Here is a 20,985-nt window from a genome sequence, read left to right as displayed (position 1 = left end):
TATTCACAGCCAATGGTATCATCTCGTTAGGCTCTCGTCACTGCTCTGTTTGTCCAATAAGCGCGCTCTCTTTAAACAAGGGTGTGTCAGCAGCCACCATCACATTATTGCCAATGAAAACATATCACCTCTAGCTGGAAGGCTAGTTACACCTCGACAAACCTCGCAGAAAATCAGCTGACAGCGCAACACCCGCAGCAGGTTACTTCGACCAGTGCGTGAACTGGGATGTCTGCATCCGACTGGTACGCTCACAAATCGCTCGGAGACGGACTATTCTGGATCCAGGAGCGATTCTACCAGTCAGACAACCGGGCCAACATCTGGCTGCTTCGGGGCTCACACCAGGACGTGGTGATAGACACTGGGCTCGGCTTGAGAAGCTTACCTGACTACATCGACGACAAGGGGCTTCTCGGTAAAGACCCGCAGAGGAAGAACCCACTGCTGGCCATCGCCACCCACGCCCACTTTGACCATTCGGGGGGTCTGCATCAGTTCCAACAGGTGGGCGTCCACAGCGCAGAGGTCGATGCCTTGGCAAACGGGGACAACTTCGAGACGGTCACCTGGCTCAGCGACAGGGAGATAGTGGAGGCTCCCAGTCCAGGATGGAGAGCGAGGCACTACAAAGTGAAAGCTGTGCAGCCCACACACATCCTGCAGGAGGGTAGGTAGGGGATGCAGCATGCGCAGATGTGTTTGTGTTTATTACAGAGGGGAGGAACTGTGAGCAAAGGGCAGGTCGCCAGGTCTGAATGCATTAGGCATTACGGTCGATACCATTACACGATATTTAATGGGTGCGCATGTTTCAGCAGTTTGCACATGCTCTATCCGGAATCCTTTGTATCCCCACAGGAGGGCTTTAACGCACCATGAATTTTGCAGAAGATTAAAAAGGACTCACTCAATAAAAACACACACACATAGCCAACACGTATAGATATACATGACATGAGGTATGATAGGGGGGAAGTGTAGCACTTGTTTAGTTTTGAATGCCTCATTACATAACATGAAAAACCCTAAAAAAGTGCAGAGACAGACCATTGAACCCCCCCCCTTAAGTAAACCCCTTTAGTGAAACGATAAATGTCAAGAAATAAAAGTGATTGGTTGGCTTCCGCTTTGCTTATTCCCACTATTGGCAGAGCAGCTCCATTTGAAGCCATTGTTCTTTTGATTTTGTTCCAAGCAAGACAAAAAAGAAGACAATGCAGAAACAGGCCACACTAAAGGAAACACCCTTGGAGTACTAAACTACCTTTCATCACTGATTTGGATATCACCTACTGTGCTGTAAACCGACACACACCTGATTTAGAGTTCAAATAATTACTAAGAAACTTTGGACCATCTTAACTTGATTTTATACTAGTTGTTACACCGCCTCATATCCAGAACAACATTGCAATTTGAATTTTCCCCTCTGTTGCCATCTTTAGTATTCTTGCAATGTGATTCTGCAACGTTGGTCAATATATACTGAGTTGCTCTGCTGTGTCAGAGACACTGCTGCAGTGCAGGTGGAATATCTCATTGCATGGTGTGTTAGTTTCACCCTCCTGTCAAACTGAAGCCTGGTCTGGACCATATCGATTATACCGTGAAAGTTCTGCACTTTTGACATCATGGTAATATAAGGTGACATTTGGGAAAGACAATTGTTCCCCTGACTTGATTCAACCCAGCAAAATTACAAGGAACAAGAGGATATAGTTTGGATGCAAGGCTGGATGTGGTATGTGTGCATGGATTTGACATGTTTTGTATGGATGATCATGAAAATATAATACTATGCTCTCCTCTATCCCATGCAGGCGATGTCATCAACCTGGGCGACAGACAGCTGACAGTGCTCCACATGCCTGGTCACTCTCGGGGCAGTATCTGCCTCCATGACCGTGACAATAAGATGCTGTTCAGCGGGGATGTGGTGTATGATGGCGCCATGATTGACTGGCTGCCCTACAGCCGGGTCAGTGACTACATCAGCAGCTGTGAGCGTCTGGTCGGGCTGGTGGACAGTGAAGAGGTAACATGAAAACACAAGGAGTGGCTTTAACATTTCAAGTCAAAGTTCAACCATGTTGGATGTGATCAGTTGATGCACAGCAAATATGTTTTCATCATCTAAAAGCAGTATAGTCATAATAGAAACACAGAGCTCTTTTACAATGCTATTTATAAAAATGCCTAGTATATGTACGTCACACTGTAGGACTTGTGGCAACTTTGTTCTCTCACCTCAGTTACAGTATGGTTTTATAGTTGTTTTTTTTAAATAAATCTTAATAGTGGAATGAGTACTTACCTGAGCATGTTCCATATATGTATATCAATATATTTAACTGAATCCTTTTTTCGGCTGTATGAAATACAATTCTTTAAAATTAGAGTTATATACCATGTACTGATAGAAACTGATCAGTAATCACAGAGTTTGCAAAATTAGTGATTGAAGAAGTTTTGTTTCGCATGTGCTCCACATAGTTTTGAAGTTTTAAACAACTGGCAAATCCATTTCACAGGTTGACCAAGTCCTCCCTGGACACTACAACACCTTTGGTGCGAAGCGTCTCAACAGGATTGCGTCCACGTACATTAGCAGAGCTGGAACATGTCCTGCAAAGGTGTCCACGTTTGCTTGGAGTACTCTGGCTGGAGTGGCTCTGCGGGCGTGTAACCCACGGAGTGCCTGCTAATGAGAGGGGGTGATGGAGATGGAGGTTGCACAAGTGCACAAAAGGAAAGTGTTGAAATATGGAGGACATGGAAAGGGTGAGAGTGGGACACACCCCTTATTTATCTGTAACTTGATGTAACAGTGTTCATTCACTTATGCAGTCCAAAAGAAACTATATAATTGCCAAACTTTGTCTAAAATGCCACTATTGGGCTACATAAGTCAGTATCAGCATCATATGAAGCATATAATATAAAGTATTTATTAGTGTGATTCTGTTCTTTACTGATATGTATTTGTTGAGTTGAATATGATTATATGTATGTTTTTATACTTTAATCAGTAATGAAGTTATAATAGCACAACAATGGTACAACTCTGCACTGCAAACAGAAAGCAGGGAGCTATAGGTTCTCCTCTGAGGAATTTAAACAAGAGTCCATATGGCCATAGTATCTCTCTATGCATTTTGCAATGCTCAGTGAAGACTCGGTGTCGACTACCTCCTGTGTTTGTAACAGTGCTTTGTACTATTGACAAATCTAAGGCTTTGCTATGGAAACATTGACAATAAAGCCTCTGTTCTACCTGCCTTTCTTGATGCTTCTACAAGACTGACAACTAAAGCGTCTATCTGCAAGTATTTCTTCAGTTGATCACATAAGATGGGATCTCCTGTGGGATTCATTGCTGCTTGGTGAGAGGGAATAAAATTGGATAAAATGTGATCCATCATCTGCTCAGAGTGCAGAGTACTTTTCCTTTCTCGCAGACAGTCTCCCACTACAGGTGAAAGTGTAGACAATGGAACAGGAAGAGCATTTTTCTGAGCCTGGTATTGTAGTTTACAGGATCCGAAAGATAGTTTGACCTGCACATTAAATATGGTGTGTTATCATTATCTAAGTTACACAGGATAATGCTTTGAACTTCAAGTAAAAAAATATATATATTTAGAAAAATGTGAATAACAAGGAAAAGAATCAGCCTGTAATTGATAAAACATTTATTATAATTAATGTTATATTATTTAAACATGAGATTTCCACATTTCTCTTTCAATGTTTGCCTTCTAGGATGGCATACATGCAGAACACCAAGCCTGCTTTAACAAAGGAAACTCTTGCAAGGTTATAACATTCAATGTTATATATTCATATCAGTTAAAGATCTGCACGTCACCTGTTAACAATCTGGTATCAATATAGCTGCATTTATAACGAAGTCAATAATGTAACAAAAGTCAGAAAGGAGTTTATCCGTTAACTTATAAAAATTAATTTACAGTAACAATTGCTGATTTTTAGACATTTGACAGCTTATCATAGTAAAGTGTTTGCACGACTTTGGAGAGCCTCAAAACAAAGTAAAATCCACAGTAAATAAAAAGATGGTAAAGAGGGGGTTCAACTGCTCTGACAGGGATACAGACTCTCCTGAAGATCTAGCACTTTCAGTAAGATTACTGTTTTCTAATGAAGAATTCACAGCTGTTTGGATTTCTTTCTTTCTAAAGACTAGGCATATTCTATATAGACTTTAAAAGAACAAATAGTGATGTAAAGAAACGATATAATTCTTGCTCTTAATGTCATGACTCATGATTGACTAGAGTTTATTGTGAGTGCTTGGTTTTATTGAATTTTTATTGAATACAGCCAATAATAATTTTAAGAAATGTTTCTGTGTTGCATATCTGATTGGGAGACGTTTACATCACAATAATGTTCTATAATACTAAAGGGAGGCAGTATAGTAGAGTAATATGTATGGCTTTTTTCATTTATAATCATGACTTGGATCATTTCACTTTATTCTAAGGTTTGTTCTGTTAAATAGAGGATTTATAACCCAGGTCTCACAAAAATCTGTCGTAATCTGCAGATAAATGTGTAAAGATTAAGACCAGAGCACAGATTTTAACCCTGAAGAGATCACAGTAATAACCAGTACAGTATGTATGAGCACTTGCATAAAGTGAAGCTTTCACCAGATTCATTGCTGAAATGATCTCAAGTAGTTTATCATTAAACCGTAAGTCAAATCATGCAAGAAAAACACAAAAATGTGCATAGAAATTTGAGGAAAACCACTAAGATCATTTGTTGTAAGAATAATTAGAAACATACACTGAAGTAGATCACAGTACAGGCAACAAACACCAACACTTCTCTTCCACACTGAACAGTTTGAACTTTTCCCATGACTGATTATTACACCTTTTGTTCATCTTCCCACATGCTCGCTGGCATTCATAGCATAACACAGCAAACCCTTATTTATAAAATACAAAACAGAAACAACCAGTTGAAACATTGCTAGTGCATTAATAGAGATGGCCTTGAAATTATTTCAGTGGCCAGGATGGCTGATGCAGAGAAAAGTTAAATGAACCTTTTATAGTCTCAGAATTAGAGTCCAAGGACAGACACTAGGCCTAGCGTCACATGTTTATTGGAGAAAATCCTTATCTCGTAACATTATTTACTCCAGAGCAGCATGACCATAATTACTAAAAGCGTGCAGAGTACCTCCCATTTAGTTTTGGACCATCTTCAAAAAAAGTGTCTCCTGCAGTGATTGTCACCTGTCTTTTGTGTTAGAAGACATTCCAGTTTTCCCCAGGAGGGTCTTTCATGATCCAACTTTCAGCAGGAAGCAGGCTAGAGGCAGCTTATCCTCCTCAGGGCAATGTATGATAGCCCAAGGTGGGTTCACATGTGTTAAGCCAGTTAAACCATGGTTTAATGAGCACTGTTACCCTCAAGCTAGAGTTAAATGTCTGGTCATCTGGGATGAGTTCACACTTGACTTTGAAGCCAGTTGCGAGGATCAAGTCTAGCCCTGAGGGATCTGAGGCTGCGTCTGGCTGGGGATGGCCTCGAGAAGGGACCCCCTCGGATGACTCTGGGCTGTGGCTGCCCTCACTATTACTGGAGCTGTTACTGGAGGTTGAGCTGGAGCAGGAGAGCGTGGTCTGCGTGCTGTGTTGTGACCGAGGTGAGCGAGAGGAGATGGGTAGCGGGTTAAGCAGCGAGGAGGGAGGAGGCTGACAGGGACACTGGAAGGTCCCACCTCCTCCGTACACCCTCCCTCTCAGGGTGCTGAGTTTAGCATCCAGAGACAGGGTGCGTGGCCTCAGACGAGAGGGAGAGGATGACAGCATGGAGAAGTTTGAAGTTTGTTCAGGCCAGCCGTGATGCTGGGAGCAGGGGCTGGTGCTGCAGTGGCTGTCACTGTCTGAGGTCAGGCTTGCATCTGAAGACAGCAGAGTCAGCTTTGGGCAGCGGTGGGGGCTCACAGGGCTGCGGGGCAGGCGATGAGGGGAGCAGGGGCTGTGGCTAGAAAGGCGAGAGTTACAGGGATGGGGCGTCCAAAGTTCTTAGTGTTACTCTCCTCAAACACAGTCATCCAGGTGGGGGAGGTTCCCAGCTGGCTGCGGAGCTCCAGCTCCTGCATCCTCCGAGCCAGGATGTCTGAGACAGTGCTGCTGAGGTCATCAGATGACTCAATAACTGCAGGAGAGATGCAGTAAAAGTCGTGAATATACTACTTTATACTGGATGTTGGCACTTCACATTTTTTCTTACTGAAAAATGGACTTAAATTTGATATAACTGATAATAATACTTGTTTTGTCTTAAATATGGTAATTCAACTTTTCTAGAATACAACTGGATAACTATTGATACTTACTACTAATAACATGAATTAGGAATTCAGTCACAACCTGAAAATAGTTTTAATCGTGTTCCTTGCACACGTTTAATTACAGATAATTACCATACCATCAAAACAAGCAGAACATATTTTGAACCTGCTATAAAATACATTTTTGAAAGTTCTGCAGACAAATTGCAGTGACTAAAAACCAATACTCTCAAGTTTATAAGAATAAAATTGCAGACAAAAATGCTCAGATTTTATTGTCTGATACTACTTTGAATAGTTCCACAAAATTAGACCGCAAAACAAAGAAAAAAAAAGGTTGATTTTAGTTCATCTCACTCATCTTTGCCACTTCTTATTTCGTTTTGAACTGTTTAAAATAATATTGAATTGCACACTTAAATTTAAATCATGTTAATGAGGAAATGACTCATTATGATGCATGAGAACAAACCGGAACCTGTCCTGTAGTGCTTTACAAAATCTCAACCCTCTCAGTCGGATAAACTGATCCTGGTTTGTGACATTAACTGTGATGATTTGTATAAATCCCTACTCCTGTTACTTCACCTGTCGTTGTAATAGGACGAGAGCAGAGCACGAATCTCAGCAGACACAGCGTTATCCTGAAGCAGAAGACCCTCACAGGAGGTGTGGCAAGAGGCGCTGCCAGGGGCGGGTTAGGAAGACCAAAAAGAAGGGAGGAAGAGGATAGGAGGTGTGCAACAGGTAGAGTTTGTTTTTGTATGTGTTAATAGTCATGAAAGAAAATGGATAAATGTTAATGTGTGTTTATTGAAGAAATTAATGATAGGGCAATGATGAGAGTACAAATGTTAAGAGATGAAACAAATCACCCATTAAAAATTTAATTTCATGAGTTGATGAAATACATGTTGAAAATATATAATGAGACAAGGAAGGAATAAAAGAGGACCAGAGAGACATCGCCAAGGAGTGATGGATTGAGAACACAGGGAAAATTGGAAAGGACAAAGAGGGACAGAGAAAGAAAGGACAGACAGTGAGTCAGTGTGTCAGAGATAACATCCATTCTACCTACAGTTCAGAGAAGTAAAGCAGAGTGTGAGTCTGAGACATCAAGACAGGAGAATTGGATTATGAAGCATCTCACATGCACATGAGCCCAAGGAAGTAAAGCTTGCACACAGTCCATGCAGTGCAGGCGCAGTGCTATCTTTCCCTAGCTTAATTTTTCAACTTGTTTTCTTAATTATATCTTTTTATTGTACCAAAGAGGTGTAATCGAATTCAGGTCAGCGTTATCCACAGGGATCATAATCAGTGCAAACTAAAAGTATAGTGTCTGGTATTGTATCATAACATATAGTGTTGTAACATGTTTTTATTGCTTGTGCACTGGAGTACAGTTAATTTCAATATTACTTTGGGGGCAGTAATCTAATTCAGGAAGACTTACAGACATGATAAATGTATATATTAAAATAAATAAATTGAATTGTATCATCTTGTATCGTGACATATCCTATTAAATCATATTAGATGGAAAGGACTGGCTCTCATGGCCGGAAACACTAGGCTGGGTAAGCTGACTGCCAGGCCACCGGCATTGTTCGCTCTGGACAGCATCCTGGCAAGGCAATGAGCCAAAGGTTACGTTTTCATTTCAGTTTTACTTTGGTTGGGTCAAAACAGAAGAGATAATGACTAGTCTCTTAAAAGTTCATGGGTGTTGGTCTGTTGTCGAGTCCAATAGATTCTGCAAGTTGACATACATGTGTCCTCTCAGCTGCAGCCATTCACCTGAGTCTTGTGATGTCATATAAAGGAGAGAAAGCATCTGCTCAGTGCACACCTTAGGAATGGTGCAATTAAGATTATTGGACAACCCAGGGATTTTTTAACCTGACTTTAACACATTATTTATTCCCCTCATGAGAACCAGTCAAAACAGTGAGCAATAGGAATGAAAGAAAGAAAAGAAGTGGAATCTCAAACTTGCCTATAACTCCTGACAGAATCACATAATGTGGCAAAGTATCGACTTTATTGTATCGTGTCGTTGGTAACGTGTCATATCGTATCCAAACTTTTATTAATTGCTTACTTTGTTTTAGAAATGGACAGAAGACTTACCCATTTCATGATAGAGTGAGCCCTGTTTTGGTGTGACAGGAGCTGGTTTCCTTGGTGATGGCATTTCAATTTCATCACGTCATCACCAGCATTGCTTTCCATTGGCCTGTATATAGGAGATAAACTGTTAATTGATGCTGACCAAGTAGTAGTGGTTCTGTTGTGCACATGACTCATGAGACACCTTTATTTACTACAGCATAGCAAGTACTTACTCATGTCATAAAAATGTTGCCAGAAGGTTTCCATCCACCGGTGAGTGTCCTCTCGACTGTCTGTGGTCAGTGTATGCGTGACCTCCTCACCCCCATAATGGTTACTGATACAGATATTCTGAACTTTACTGTGAGGTCCTTCTCTGACGCACGTATTCTGGTCTCTACAAAGAGAGGGCGACAGAAAATATGATAATCGACCACAAAATGACTACAATCAGGACGTGAATGCCAGCGCTCCTGAATGAGCAAAATTATGTGCCTCAACAAGTAATCATTATGGCAATTGTAATTGTGAGTCCCCACTGAAAATAAGCCCTGACTAATAAAGCTGCTAATTAGTCCTCTTCCAAACCATTTCCCCTTCAGCAATTATCCAACAAAAGGTGCAGACTCCCAATTCCACCTCCTCATTCTACTCCAAATGTGCGTAGTCTGCTTATTGACCACTAGATGGCAGTGTTGTTCCATTTCTCACACAGAGCTCCCTCCGAGCTTCTCTTGAGGATAAATGACCAACTTAAGATGACTTGCATGATTGATCTGACTAACTTGGCCTCAGGTCAGCTGTGAGATCAGGGTCAGAGACTATAAAAGGCTCAATGCATCACAGTGGAAGGAATGAGCAGCTCTACGGGCATTCACTCAGAAACACAGACACAGGAAACAAGATTGATTGAGAACCTGACTGGCTAACTAGTCTTCATTTTGGTGCCTGGGAAAAATGAGGAGATGATAGATACATTACTCCTGATTGGATGGATTCTGAAATCTCTAAAGCCTTTTTTCCCCACACAGGTCTTCACTATTTTAGTCTCACTGAAGATTTCTACAGTTCCACCTGAAGGATGAGCAACAAAAAACACAGCTTCCAACTCTTCTAGGGCAACTGAGGGCTATGTACACAGTATAAGGCACCTAATAGTAAGAAAGGAGTGCAGGTCTTTTTTTTACTTTTTTGGCTCAGAGCCCTTGTGCTGGCTTGCTAGTCAAGCTGGCAGCAATCCAATATCCCCTTTCTTTACAAACACCTGAGGCTGTACCAAGAACCACATATCTGTGCTGGTTCTTTAAGGCAATCAACCTCTGAGGATCAGCCTTAAGTTTAAGTGATTCCTTTGCTGACCTTGTTGATGGCAATAGTGAAAGCTGGTTCGACGTTAGCCTCCAAATCTTCTTGCCGGTTGTAGCAGGAGAGGCTTGTTCCTTTCAGGACGGCATATACTTTTGTCCAACTCTGAGGGTCACCTCCCAACTGCTGCAAGGTAGAGAAAAGATCAGATATGAGTCGAATGCTGGGAAGAAACTCAAAGAGTGATAGTGGCATAAGAAGGAGAGGAGGGAAGTGGGGGAGGTGAAGAGGACAGAAATAAACCAGGAAAACAGCCAAAAGCCATGAAAACCTTGAGAGGAATAGTCCTGTTATTGGATTAAACACACCCTGCCAACTTACCTTCACTTTCAACATCCACTCATCATCTGTTGGGTCATACAGTGAGGCTGAGCTGCGAGGCGGCAGCACATACTTCCATAGAGCGGCAGCCAGTAAGAACACTCTTCTGCAGGGAGAGAGAGAGGATGTGCAAAAATAAACACTATGAATAAATAAAAACATGCCCACATGAAAATTCACCCACAGACATGTACAGTCATATGCATCCACACACACATTTACAAAGTCTTGATGTCCCTACCGCCCCTCTTTAACACACAAAACAAGCACAGGGGTGTAAAAGACTGGCAGCTGCAGGGATTGTCGTGAAGTGCAGCAATGAAACTTTACAGCAGGCTGAAGGGCCAATGAATAAAACACTAGGGGCCTGTCTGTCTGAGGTAGGGCCCCTTGTTAGCCTGCATCATTACAGCTTTACACAGCAGCCACCTCACAAGCACAGCCGTTAAAACTGTGACCTTGACAATGGCTGTCTGTCAGTAGAACACAAGGAGGAAGGAGAGGAGGAGGCGCACATACGGTACGCTTGTTTAGGGGAAATTATTAGAACGCAGGGAGGAGAAGAGAGGGCAGTGACGAGTGAGAGAGGCACAAATAATAAAAACAGACAGATGGCTGATTTGGCAGAGAAAGGACAAAGATGGAGAGGAGATTGAAGAAGGCTGCCACTCACCGTTGCCTGAGATGGTGAGGTCGTGCGTGCGAAAGCTATCCTGGATGTGTGACAGTGACAGGGTGGTATGAGCTAAGAGATGGTACTTGGGGCCCCTGTCAAAGCACAAGAAAGGGAACAGAAATTAATCCTCCATAAACATTCATACCTGTAAATGAATTTAAATTTAAAATGTCAACAACTGATATTTTAAACTTACGGTACAGAGGGAACAGGCAGCAGAAGAGGAGCTGCCCCTCCATTGCTAATGGGACTACAAGGTCCAGGCTCCATTGCTGCTCGCAGCTTCTTCCCTGCCGATCTCCCCAGTGAGGAGCTCAGTTTACTGGCTAGTTTCCTTGGCGTGCTCCCTGCTGAGTAGTCATCTTCCGAGCAGCAGCTGTACAGCTCCACACGCAGGTCGAATCCCGGGCCAGCTTCATTACTTAGAAAAGATACACATAACAGTATTTATATAACCACACGTACAGGCTGTATGGGAGTTTTGCTGCATAATTGGGTAATGGAGAAAGAGGACTTACAATACTATGGTGTTGTCAAAGCAATATCAGTGAGTGTCCGGTCCACTATCACCATGTCTGTGTCGAAGATCTCTCCTCCCAGCTGTAGCAGACAAATACTGCACACCGATGAAGCTCTCAAAAAGGACACACAGTGGAAAGGTAACATAAAAGAGAAGCAAAAATTGTTTTACTGCCACATTACGAGACATCACAAAAACTTTCATTCAGTTGCATCACGTGAAAACAGATCCTCAGCTCTGGGACAGTATCCACTTTCAAGAGGTGTTGAACTGTTTTAACAAAGTCTTAAGACCACAAACAAGAGAGAATATTTCTACTGCTGCTAGTATCAGTGCAGACATATTCAATGGCCACCTGAGCTAAGATTGATTATGAAGCACTGTTTGCTTTTTGTGGTTGAAACTAAAGCTCAATGATGTTTATGTTGTAGCAGCCAATAGGACAAAGACACTTGCCTGTATACACTTTGAATAGAAAGCATCTAAGGAAATGCAAAGTATTGTAAAGAAGCTGCTGTTTCTTTTTTCTATTATTAAACCTTACAGTGTGAATAATAGAGCTGAAGCTGAAACTATATATCCATAACAACAGAACTGATTTGAAGAAATTATGCTCTGTACATAAATTATATCACTCTTCAATCTTCTATTCTGTTGTCTTTATATTTGCTTCAATAACACAACTAACAACAGAACACTGTATCACAACAACCTCACATTAAAATTCAAGGTTACAGCTAAAAGGCTGAGAGAGGTGGTTTACCCCACGTATGTGCCTCTCTGTCTACGGCCTCACTGACACTTAATATTCCGACATATTATTCCAAGTATGAGCTCAACACTCGAAACATGATTGGACGTGTGAGACAGGAACATACTTTGCTCCTCCTTGCCTCCAGGGCTCGGTTTATTGGCTCCGTGTGCTTAATGACCTTGACTAACAGCCTCATTAAGCTTGTTAGAGTCTCCTACCTGTCTCCTGAGTTCATTATATGCACAGGTCATGCAGATTAATTCCAATCAAGTTGCCCGGGGAGAGAATGAGCACTGAGACTGGTATAATGACGGCATGGGTGTTAACCCACATTGACTCTATTGAGAGGAGGTGGGATGGCAAATAGTCGATGTAAAGATTCCCTTGACGTATTGTGAGTGCACCATTGATTCCTGAGATGCCATTAAGGGGGTTAAATACGGCCTGGTCGAAGGTAACATTTTAGGAGCTTGAGTCTACTTAAATGCAGAACAGATTTCATTTTTTAAGGTATTTTTCCTGCTCTACTAATAATGACCCATTTCAGTGCCTGTGTGCTGCTCAGAGCCAGGAGGCAGAGCCAGCAGGACTGAACAGCGGGTCAGGTTGTGCTGCCAGGAGCTTCACACATCTAAAGAAATGCATTCCTGTAAATTGAGATAAATCTGGCAAAGCTGCAACAGATTGGGATAATCAGGTCGAGGAATTTAGCAATGGATAGAGCAGAAAAATGTTATAATGTACAGACTGTCTGCACAGTTTCATGGGTCAGCATATTCTTGAAAAATGTGCCTAAAAGTCTGAATCAATGGATCCCCCTGTAGCTGATGATAAAGGATGTTCTGGGGAAGTCCGGGGATTCTCACACTAACCCCTGTGATTATCAAATCTCATTCATCATGTGAATAACCCGTTTCATAACTATGTGAAGCCTCCACCTTCTACAGAAGCAAATCATTAATAAATCTTAAAAGGCATGAATATTTAATAACCCATGAATGGATTCTTTACACTCACACACAGTGGTGGATACTTACCTCCTTTGTTCTTGAAGTACTCTGTGTCTTTCCACATGAGAGGGTCCGAAGATCTGTAATGACAACAGGCAAGGGATTAGCCCGCAAAAGGTTATCACACTGTAACTGTCTGACTGATATTATCAGTGCGTATGTCTCCTGCTTGTGCTGCTATCAGTTACTTGTTATCCACAGCTTCTTACTGTTTGTGTGTAGTGTGGTTTCCAGCTGCTCCCAGTCTTACATCTCATTAAAATGTATTTTTTTACCTTTTCATTAAGTGCTTAAACAAAGAAAGCAAGAACAGCTTGGAATGAAAACCCTTCACCCCTGTTGTCTCACACCCTGTTGTGAATTATCTTCCTGTAAAATGTGTGAGATACAAACAGATTAGCTCTATTATCATTTATCTGACTGTCCTCTCTCATATTGCAGTTGGCAACATCTTAAAGTCACCAATTTCAGCTCAGTCAATACATCTTACAGATTGGAACATCTTTAAATAGAGAGAGGAAGCTGGATCAAGAGGGTCTAATGGAGCCACACAGATTCAATTAAGCCTTGAAAATGGTCCAAATCTCTAGACTTTAGTGAAAAATTCCTTGCAATTTCCTACAAAAATGTTAAGTTTAACTGACCTGATATGGCCACTTTTCCTTTGCAAGGTAGTCTGTCATCCATTGGCCCTGCGTCCGAAGACCTTCGTGTGACTTTCTGCATAACCTGCCGCCTCTTTCATCCTCTGCAGCTCTGACATGTAAGCCATGATACGAGTGCTGCAGGTCTGCAGGTTTCTTTGACGCCTCCAGTGCCTGGTCCTTCTGGGAGCAGGCAGCCAGCAGCTTGCAGGCCCCATCGCGCATCCGGATCTCATGGTCAATCTTCTTCTGGATGTCACTGTCCTGCAGAGAGAGAGAGAGGGGGGGGGAATGTATGTTAAATGAAAGATAGCATAAAATGGAAATAACATTTTCTTTGACAAATACATGCCGAAATTATCTGAGGTGAATTGTAAGTTGATGATAATAGGCATGACTATCCTGGTAGACAGATCCAGGGACAGGTGCTTGATGAACATGAATTCAAAGGAAGATTAAGAAGTCTACACAAGAGCGTGAATCTGCTGTAGATGGCATGTCTCCTGTTAGGGAACTGAGGTGTGTCTTTTAGAGCACTCAGAGGTCTGGGTTCAATGGTGTGGGTGTTAAAATGTGTGTGTGGTAGCATGAACACTTTTCAAAACACAACCTTTGCCCTCTTGAAAAAAGGCCTCCCGCTGAGCAGACATTAAAATGTTGAATCATTTAGTGCAAACTCATTCACACACTCACTCATGACACACAAATACACCCACACAGACAAACACACGCACGGTAAGGTATGATAAAATACTACAGAATAAACACAATATGATCTGATATGATACGAAGCGATACGATAAGGTACGGTATGATACAATATGATACGAAACGATACGGTACGGTACTATTCAATAAAGTTTGATGTCCCAGCAGGGAACATTGTCTCAGTCTCATGTGCAGCTTATATTTAGCTGCCTCCACAGCGGTATTAACTAGTCAAACACAATAAAAACTAACCAGAACATTTTTTAAACATGTTAACAGAGAAGCACATTCTCATTCACCTCCTTTGTGCCCACCACCATCAGACTGTTAAACAGTATCGGAGGCCACAGACTGCACCATGCTGACCACTTTTTTAATACTGCCTGTAATTACTTCCAATTAATTTAAATTCCATTTGTAACATTGTATATACCTAATTTTATTCTAGCTTTATTATCTACTTTTATTTATTTCATTTATTTCATTTATTTATTTATTTTATCTTATTTTATTTTTACTTATTTTGAAACTTCTTTCTTGATTGTACTTATGTCTGGGTTGCTGTAACACCTGAATTCCCCCCCCGGGGGATCAATAAAGTAATATCTTATCTTATCTTAACTTACATTGCGAGGACTATCACAATCAACATCCTGTATATTGCACATTGCCAATAATGCACAGGTCCTGCATCGTTCAAACAGAAGTAAAAGTAGTAAGAACACCTGAACATTGCACCCTCCCCTTCAGCCTCAATAACATTATTGCCATTTTGACTGAGGTATTCACAGATTAATTAACACTTTCCATTGGTGCACACACCATGTGGACACATGCTCACACACTCATAAACCCATAAACACGCAGACAGTAAAGATTCCCACTCCTGGCTCCGTCTTCTGTGAAGCTGACCAGAGTTTAAAAAAACCTCTAAGCCCCTCTTCACTCTGTCAGCAGTATGAAAACACAGTATGCATGAACTTCAAACATTAGGCAAGTGACACAAAGACCTAACATGTGAGGTGGGAGGGATGAGAAAGCACAAATGGATCAAGGAATCAAACAAAAAAAACAGGCAAAAAGGAAAGCCGGGTTGACCTTGAGTTTTAGTGCCAGGGCTTCCTCTTTGAGTTTAAAACACCTTTGAATCATGCATTGCACATAAATTGCCTCAACTGGGGAGTATTGATGAGCAAGGCTACCTTACAGAACTGGGTAAAAAGTGGGCAAACATTACTTTCACTTTGTGTTTAGAATGAATGAATAAACAACCGGAGAGACTGCTTTGAGTAAGTGTGTGAAACAAAAGCCCACCCTCTCCTCACAAATAATCTCTAATGCTCCCTTGCCCTTCCTCTCTGATGATGAATGCACCCTCCCCTCCTTTACACCAATATTCTCATTGTCTCCTCTCCCCCTCTCTGCTTGAATCTTATGAATTTTTTATTCTTTTGATTTAAGCTTTTATATTTTCACCTCTCATTTTCTCTCCACCATCTCTCAAACTCCATCCGTTCCACTTCACTGTCCTCAGTCGGCTTTTTTTTCTTTCTTTCCCTCCACGCCCTCTCTGTTCTCCTTTCTACCTGTCAAAGTGTAAACATGAATCCTCACTTGGACATACACTTCAGAGTGAAGTTTCAGATAACCAATACGTGGGAAATACTAATTTGTTTCTTGGGAAATAATCACATTTGCTCTGCATGGTCATGAAAGCAACACTGGCTGCTGAAAATCGTGCATAAAATTCAAAAAGTCTCTTCCGCAAACTAAACCACTGGAGCATCGTACGCTGTCAGTGATAATCTGACACGCATTACAACATGACTTGCTAGAATAACATGGTAGAGCACTAAATGGGATGGAGGGAATTGCTGACAGAATTCTCTTCAGTATCACCACGGAAGTGAAGAATTATCAGATACAACAAAAGAATAAGTGAGGGAATTTATGCTGTTGGAGATAATGATACGTCTTGAGTCATTAAAAAGCCACACTGTGGATGTTGCTGCTGCACAAATAAGCCGGTCATTAAATAAACACTTTCATTGACCGGAAAAGCAATTACAGCACTCTTGACTGGGAGAGACAGGAAATAAAATTATAAAAACATTATAAAACATGGTTGATAGTTTACCATCGGACATCCCCAAGGTGCAAGTAAATGATTTCCTATTGTAGGACAGTTCTTATATGAGAATTGAATGAGTGATTGAGTCAGTTTTCCTTTCAGCCAAGTGTCTGTTTTGGAGAGTTACAGTCTTTCTAACTAAGCATTGGAAAAGGAGATGAGGGAAATAAACCACCTTGCATTTGTGTGTTTGATTTTGATGCATATTTGGGTTAATACTATGACAATAAAAGAAGAATAGTCCCCTATAATGAGTGCTACATCATTAACACACAGTAGGGATGCACTGATCTGATCCTGGTATCAGATATCGGCTAGATCGGACTCAAAAAGCTAGATCAGATATCGGTGACAAAGGGCCGATATATATTGCCGATCCATATGGCAGATCTATTCATCTCAGTTCTATGCTTTTCTGTGTTTACAATAGCCATGTGGTCTCCTACATCATCAGCGTCTTTATAAAAATGTGCTGCTGATTAACATTGTCACAATATCAGACACGGAGAAGTGAAACAGTAAGGGTAAAGCTGGGTAGAGTAATAATGTATTCAATGATTTTAATCCAGCCACAGGTACACTGTACTTCTGTAGGAAACACTACGTTGACATATTTTTATTTTCTCATTGTTTTATACTGAATATTTATTTCCTCTTATCCACTGCTGAGGTTTACAGTTTAATTGTATATCTGCTGGTTATGAAGACTAACTCACCAAACTGCTGGTACATATTTAAAATCTCTTGAATAATGATACTAGGTCAGTTTAAAAATGTTTATTTTTTTTGGTTATAAAGTCAGAAAAGCCTGAAGTACCAAAACATGATTCTATCCTCACATTAAGGAATAGAGATTGTCAAACCAATACCGGGATCGGTTCGGCTAGTATCGGCAGATACCAAAGCCCAGGTATCGATATCAGTATCGGGACCTAGAAAGTGGGATCCGTACATCCCTAAACACAAGTCCCGACTCAAGGGTGGGCTCTCAAGATGCAGTGCATAAGCAACTATTATATGCACATACTAGTTAACAGCAACAAGACTCAATAAACTTCAACAAAAAAAAGAAAAAGAATATGAAGTGAAGACAAAGAGAGAAACGAGAGAAGTTCAGTTCAGGCTCTGTCCAAATATCCTTGTCAAAAGGCGGCCCCACAAACCACGCTCCATGCACCACTGAGCCAGAGGCAGGCCATCCAACTTTAAAGGAATGCACACACACATAAACACACACAGTGTATGTGCACAGATATACACACATATAGCATATACAGAGTACAGGAGCTGTCACTACAGTCCAGTTCTGCGCAGTGGGTCTTGGAGTGACCTGCCAAGACGAGGGTCCTGTATTTTTAGCCGCTAAATTAACAGGCTTCTCCTTCTGGGTATCTCAGAATAGAAGCCGAGCAGCCTAGATCCAAATCTAATCCACGAGTCTGTCTGGATGTGGGACTAACGACAGCAAAACAAACTGACACAAACACAGTCAGGGAAGGTAAGGGGTAAAACAACACAGGAGCACACGTGACATCAAGCAGGACAACTGTCAATACGACACAACAAAAACACACATTCTGTCACACCGATTCCCTCACACCGTGTCCTCAGAATGGCAGGTGTGAGACCAGCGGGCAGTGCCAGAGAGGCCGCCTGCCTGAGCTGGTGGTGGTGGTGTGGACAGCAGCCAGACAGAGGGTGAAGAAAGGGTGTATTGGCGACAGGGTGCAGTGCATGTTGGGATTCAAGCAGCGACAAAGAGAGGAGGTGGTGCTGACAGAGAAAACAACAGGGAACAAGAGGAGAGGAGGTAGGGAGAGAAGAGAAGAGAGGAGGAGATATGGTTTGACAGGGCGAAAGGTCTCAACGGAGTGTGAGAGGCAGCTAAGAGAAAATAGATAAGGAACGAAGCTGAGGGTGGGAGAAGAGAAAGAGAAAGCGCTGGATGTCAGGAGATAAGCATTTTATATGAGTGGATAAGGAGGGAGGAGGAAAAGGCAGAGGGAGGTAGATTAAGGAGCTGGACTTAAACAAGAAGATAAGGATGATGGGAAGAACACTCAAGTGCAAGAGAGGGGATGGCAATTAGGATATGAAGAGAGAGGGATTTGGCAACAGAGAAAGAGATGGTGTGTTGTTTATGCAAGGAAATTTGCTGCAAAGGTAATGAGAAAGTGAAGCATAAGCTCTGTTAGTGAGCAGGCGTTGAAAGAATTGCATGAGATTGTTTCTCTGTCAGAAAAGGAAGCAAATGAAGACATATGGAGATGACAGCTGTACCAATGGCTATGACAGAAAATGTCACATTTACTTGTTAGCAATTAACATTTAGCAAAACAGACTTGGTATAATTGGAATATAATGTTCACAAGTATGTTTAATTGGTGTATAATCACCGGAATACAAAAAACATTTTGTTTTTGTTAGCTCAGATTGAGACTTTTATATCTTTGTGGGAGTGGGTTCCATAGACATATAAAGAGTAGACGCCGAATTGGCTGCTGGGGAACAAGAAATAAGGCCGCCATCTTGGTCCGGTCATTCCACCCATGATCCTACCTGTATACGTAAACTGAAGCAGCAGAGACTTCAACATGCCAGAGTACTGCGTGGCAAAATACCTATCATACATCACATATATCACATATCAGAATATTCTGTTACTGTTAAGCCCACTATGAATATTAAAATACGCCGACCCATGTGTCCTGTATCATACCTACATGTATGACGTTTGCAGAAAAAAAAAAAAGGCATGAAAATCAGTTTAGTATTCAGCGAGTTATGATTGATTAAATGCGCTGACACTTAATTGCGCCTGGCAAACAGATTACACTGAGTGGAGCTGGTGACCGGACCAAAATGGCGGCCCCATGGCTCGTCAGCACCAATAGGTAGTAGCGGTCGATGCAGCTTCTACTCTTTATTATGTCTATGGGGGGTCTCATCCACAGAGGCCACCATCTTTAACTTCTATGTTTCCACCGTAGCCCAGAATGGACAAACTAGTAGCATTAGTAGGTGCATTTGTATTTAGTGAGGGGCTGTTCAAAATGCACTGGTTGGAAGATAAAGAGGACTTTAGTGTTGTTTTGTGCAAAAGGATTTTGGTATACACTTGACAAAGGGAGAGGGAGCAAGTCTTTCAATCTCTTATCGCTAGATACCGCAAATTATTCCCATTTCTACAAACTGTACATTTAACCTACAAGGAGGACCAAAAGCTGGCAAGTGCTAGTTCTGCTAATGTAACCACACTTGGCAAACTAAGTTGACATGAGAGTGTTGACTTCACTGACCTGCACACTTTGTGATCCTGTGTTCAGCTGTGATAAATGAAGGTACATGTAGCTGATTAATTAGGCACATTTACTGTCAAAGAGTAAACCATTTTATTCAATTTGGGTTTAATTGCTGTACAGTTGTGCTTTTCACATGTTCCCTGTGAACAGAGGTTATGTTTATTACTATGTCAAATGTGAAATTGGCAAAATGTGCCCTGGTAATGGGTATTGTTAGGATTGTCTCAGGGAGAGCATCATCCAAGTTTTAATATGTATCTTTTGTATGCATTTTGTTAAACTGTACCTTTAACCTACAAGGAGGACCAAAAGCTGGCAAGTGCTAGTTCTGCTAATGTAACCACACTTGGCAAACTAAGTTGACACGAATGTGTCGACTTCACTGACCTGCACACTTTGTGATCCTGTGTTTAGCTGTGTTAATTAATTGTGATTAATTTTGACATTTTTCAGTCTTTCTTTGTTGTCGCACTCCAGCAGGATCTCAATGTCAAAAGGGCCAAAGTGCCCATAAGCAAGACAATTAATGTGTGTACATTTAACAGCCGCCTGCTGCCTTCCTATTAAAAAACATCTTTCAAATCTACGTGAAGTGTTATGCAATGAAAACTTTGTTCATGACACAAATTTATATTCTCATTAAATCAATAGTAGGAGTAATTGTTTTTTTTTCAATAAATACATAAAACTAAGAAATAATTATCCTAATGAAACAATACAATTTGAGATTATCTCTGCAGAACATAGACAGTATCAGCATAATGCAAAACCTGACCTTTCAGCAGGTCGCTCAAGGCCTCAGTAGATGCCAGATGGTCACGTCCTCTGTCACCTCTCAGTCCCCGTCTGGCAGTGTGCGCGCGCGTGTGTGTGTGTGTGTTGATCCTCACTTGTGTGTCTGTGGGTGTGATCTCAGAGACACTGACACACACACCTACACAAACATACACATGCTGGTCAGGGATTTGACGCCCCTGCAGATGGTGTGTAATGGTTTGTTTACGATGCGTTGTTCTGCACGAGTAGGCTTTCCTGTTCAGGTCACTGACCCCTTGACCTCTGACCTCTATCACTGAGCAGACCAGACGGCTGTAGT

At 41.6% G+C, this 20,985-nt stretch overlaps 2 protein-coding genes across 2 annotated transcripts in view; one reads left to right on the top strand and one right to left on the bottom strand.

Annotated features, from left to right (window-relative positions):
* Positions 1–71: 71 nt before the first annotated feature.
* Positions 72–3,281, top strand: mblac2 (metallo-beta-lactamase domain containing 2). The gene is made up of 3 exons (XM_034691425.1): positions 72–670; positions 1,824–2,038; positions 2,535–3,281. The coding sequence occupies exons 1-3, from the start codon at positions 229–231 to the stop codon at positions 2,706–2,708; spliced, it is 831 nt and encodes a 276-aa protein (XP_034547316.1). The 5' UTR covers positions 72–228; the 3' UTR covers positions 2,709–3,281.
* Positions 3,282–4,687: 1,406 nt separating this feature from the next.
* The window catches only part of rtkn (rhotekin), a 64,600-nt gene continuing 48,302 nt past the window's right edge, over positions 4,688–20,985 (bottom strand). Inside the window, 17 exon segments of the mRNA XM_034692441.1 lie at positions 4,688–5,582; positions 5,585–6,055; positions 6,058–6,204; positions 8,477–8,548; positions 8,650–8,848; positions 9,818–9,946; positions 10,141–10,250; positions 10,818–10,912; positions 11,017–11,241; positions 11,339–11,363; positions 11,366–11,434; positions 11,437–11,454; positions 13,132–13,176; positions 13,179–13,184; positions 13,749–13,836; positions 13,838–13,903; positions 13,905–14,012. Of these exon segments, the coding sequence (XP_034548332.1) occupies positions 5,491–5,582; positions 5,585–6,055; positions 6,058–6,204; positions 8,477–8,548; positions 8,650–8,848; positions 9,818–9,946; positions 10,141–10,250; positions 10,818–10,912; positions 11,017–11,241; positions 11,339–11,363; positions 11,366–11,434; positions 11,437–11,454; positions 13,132–13,176; positions 13,179–13,184; positions 13,749–13,836; positions 13,838–13,903; positions 13,905–14,012 (1,965 nt within the window). The 3' untranslated portion in view covers positions 4,688–5,490.

Source organism: Notolabrus celidotus, chromosome 9, assembly GCF_009762535.1.
Source record: "Notolabrus celidotus isolate fNotCel1 chromosome 9, fNotCel1.pri, whole genome shotgun sequence".
Classification (NCBI taxonomy): Eukaryota; Metazoa; Chordata; class Actinopteri; order Labriformes; family Labridae; genus Notolabrus; species Notolabrus celidotus.
This window is presented reverse-complemented; position numbering and strand designations above follow the sequence as displayed.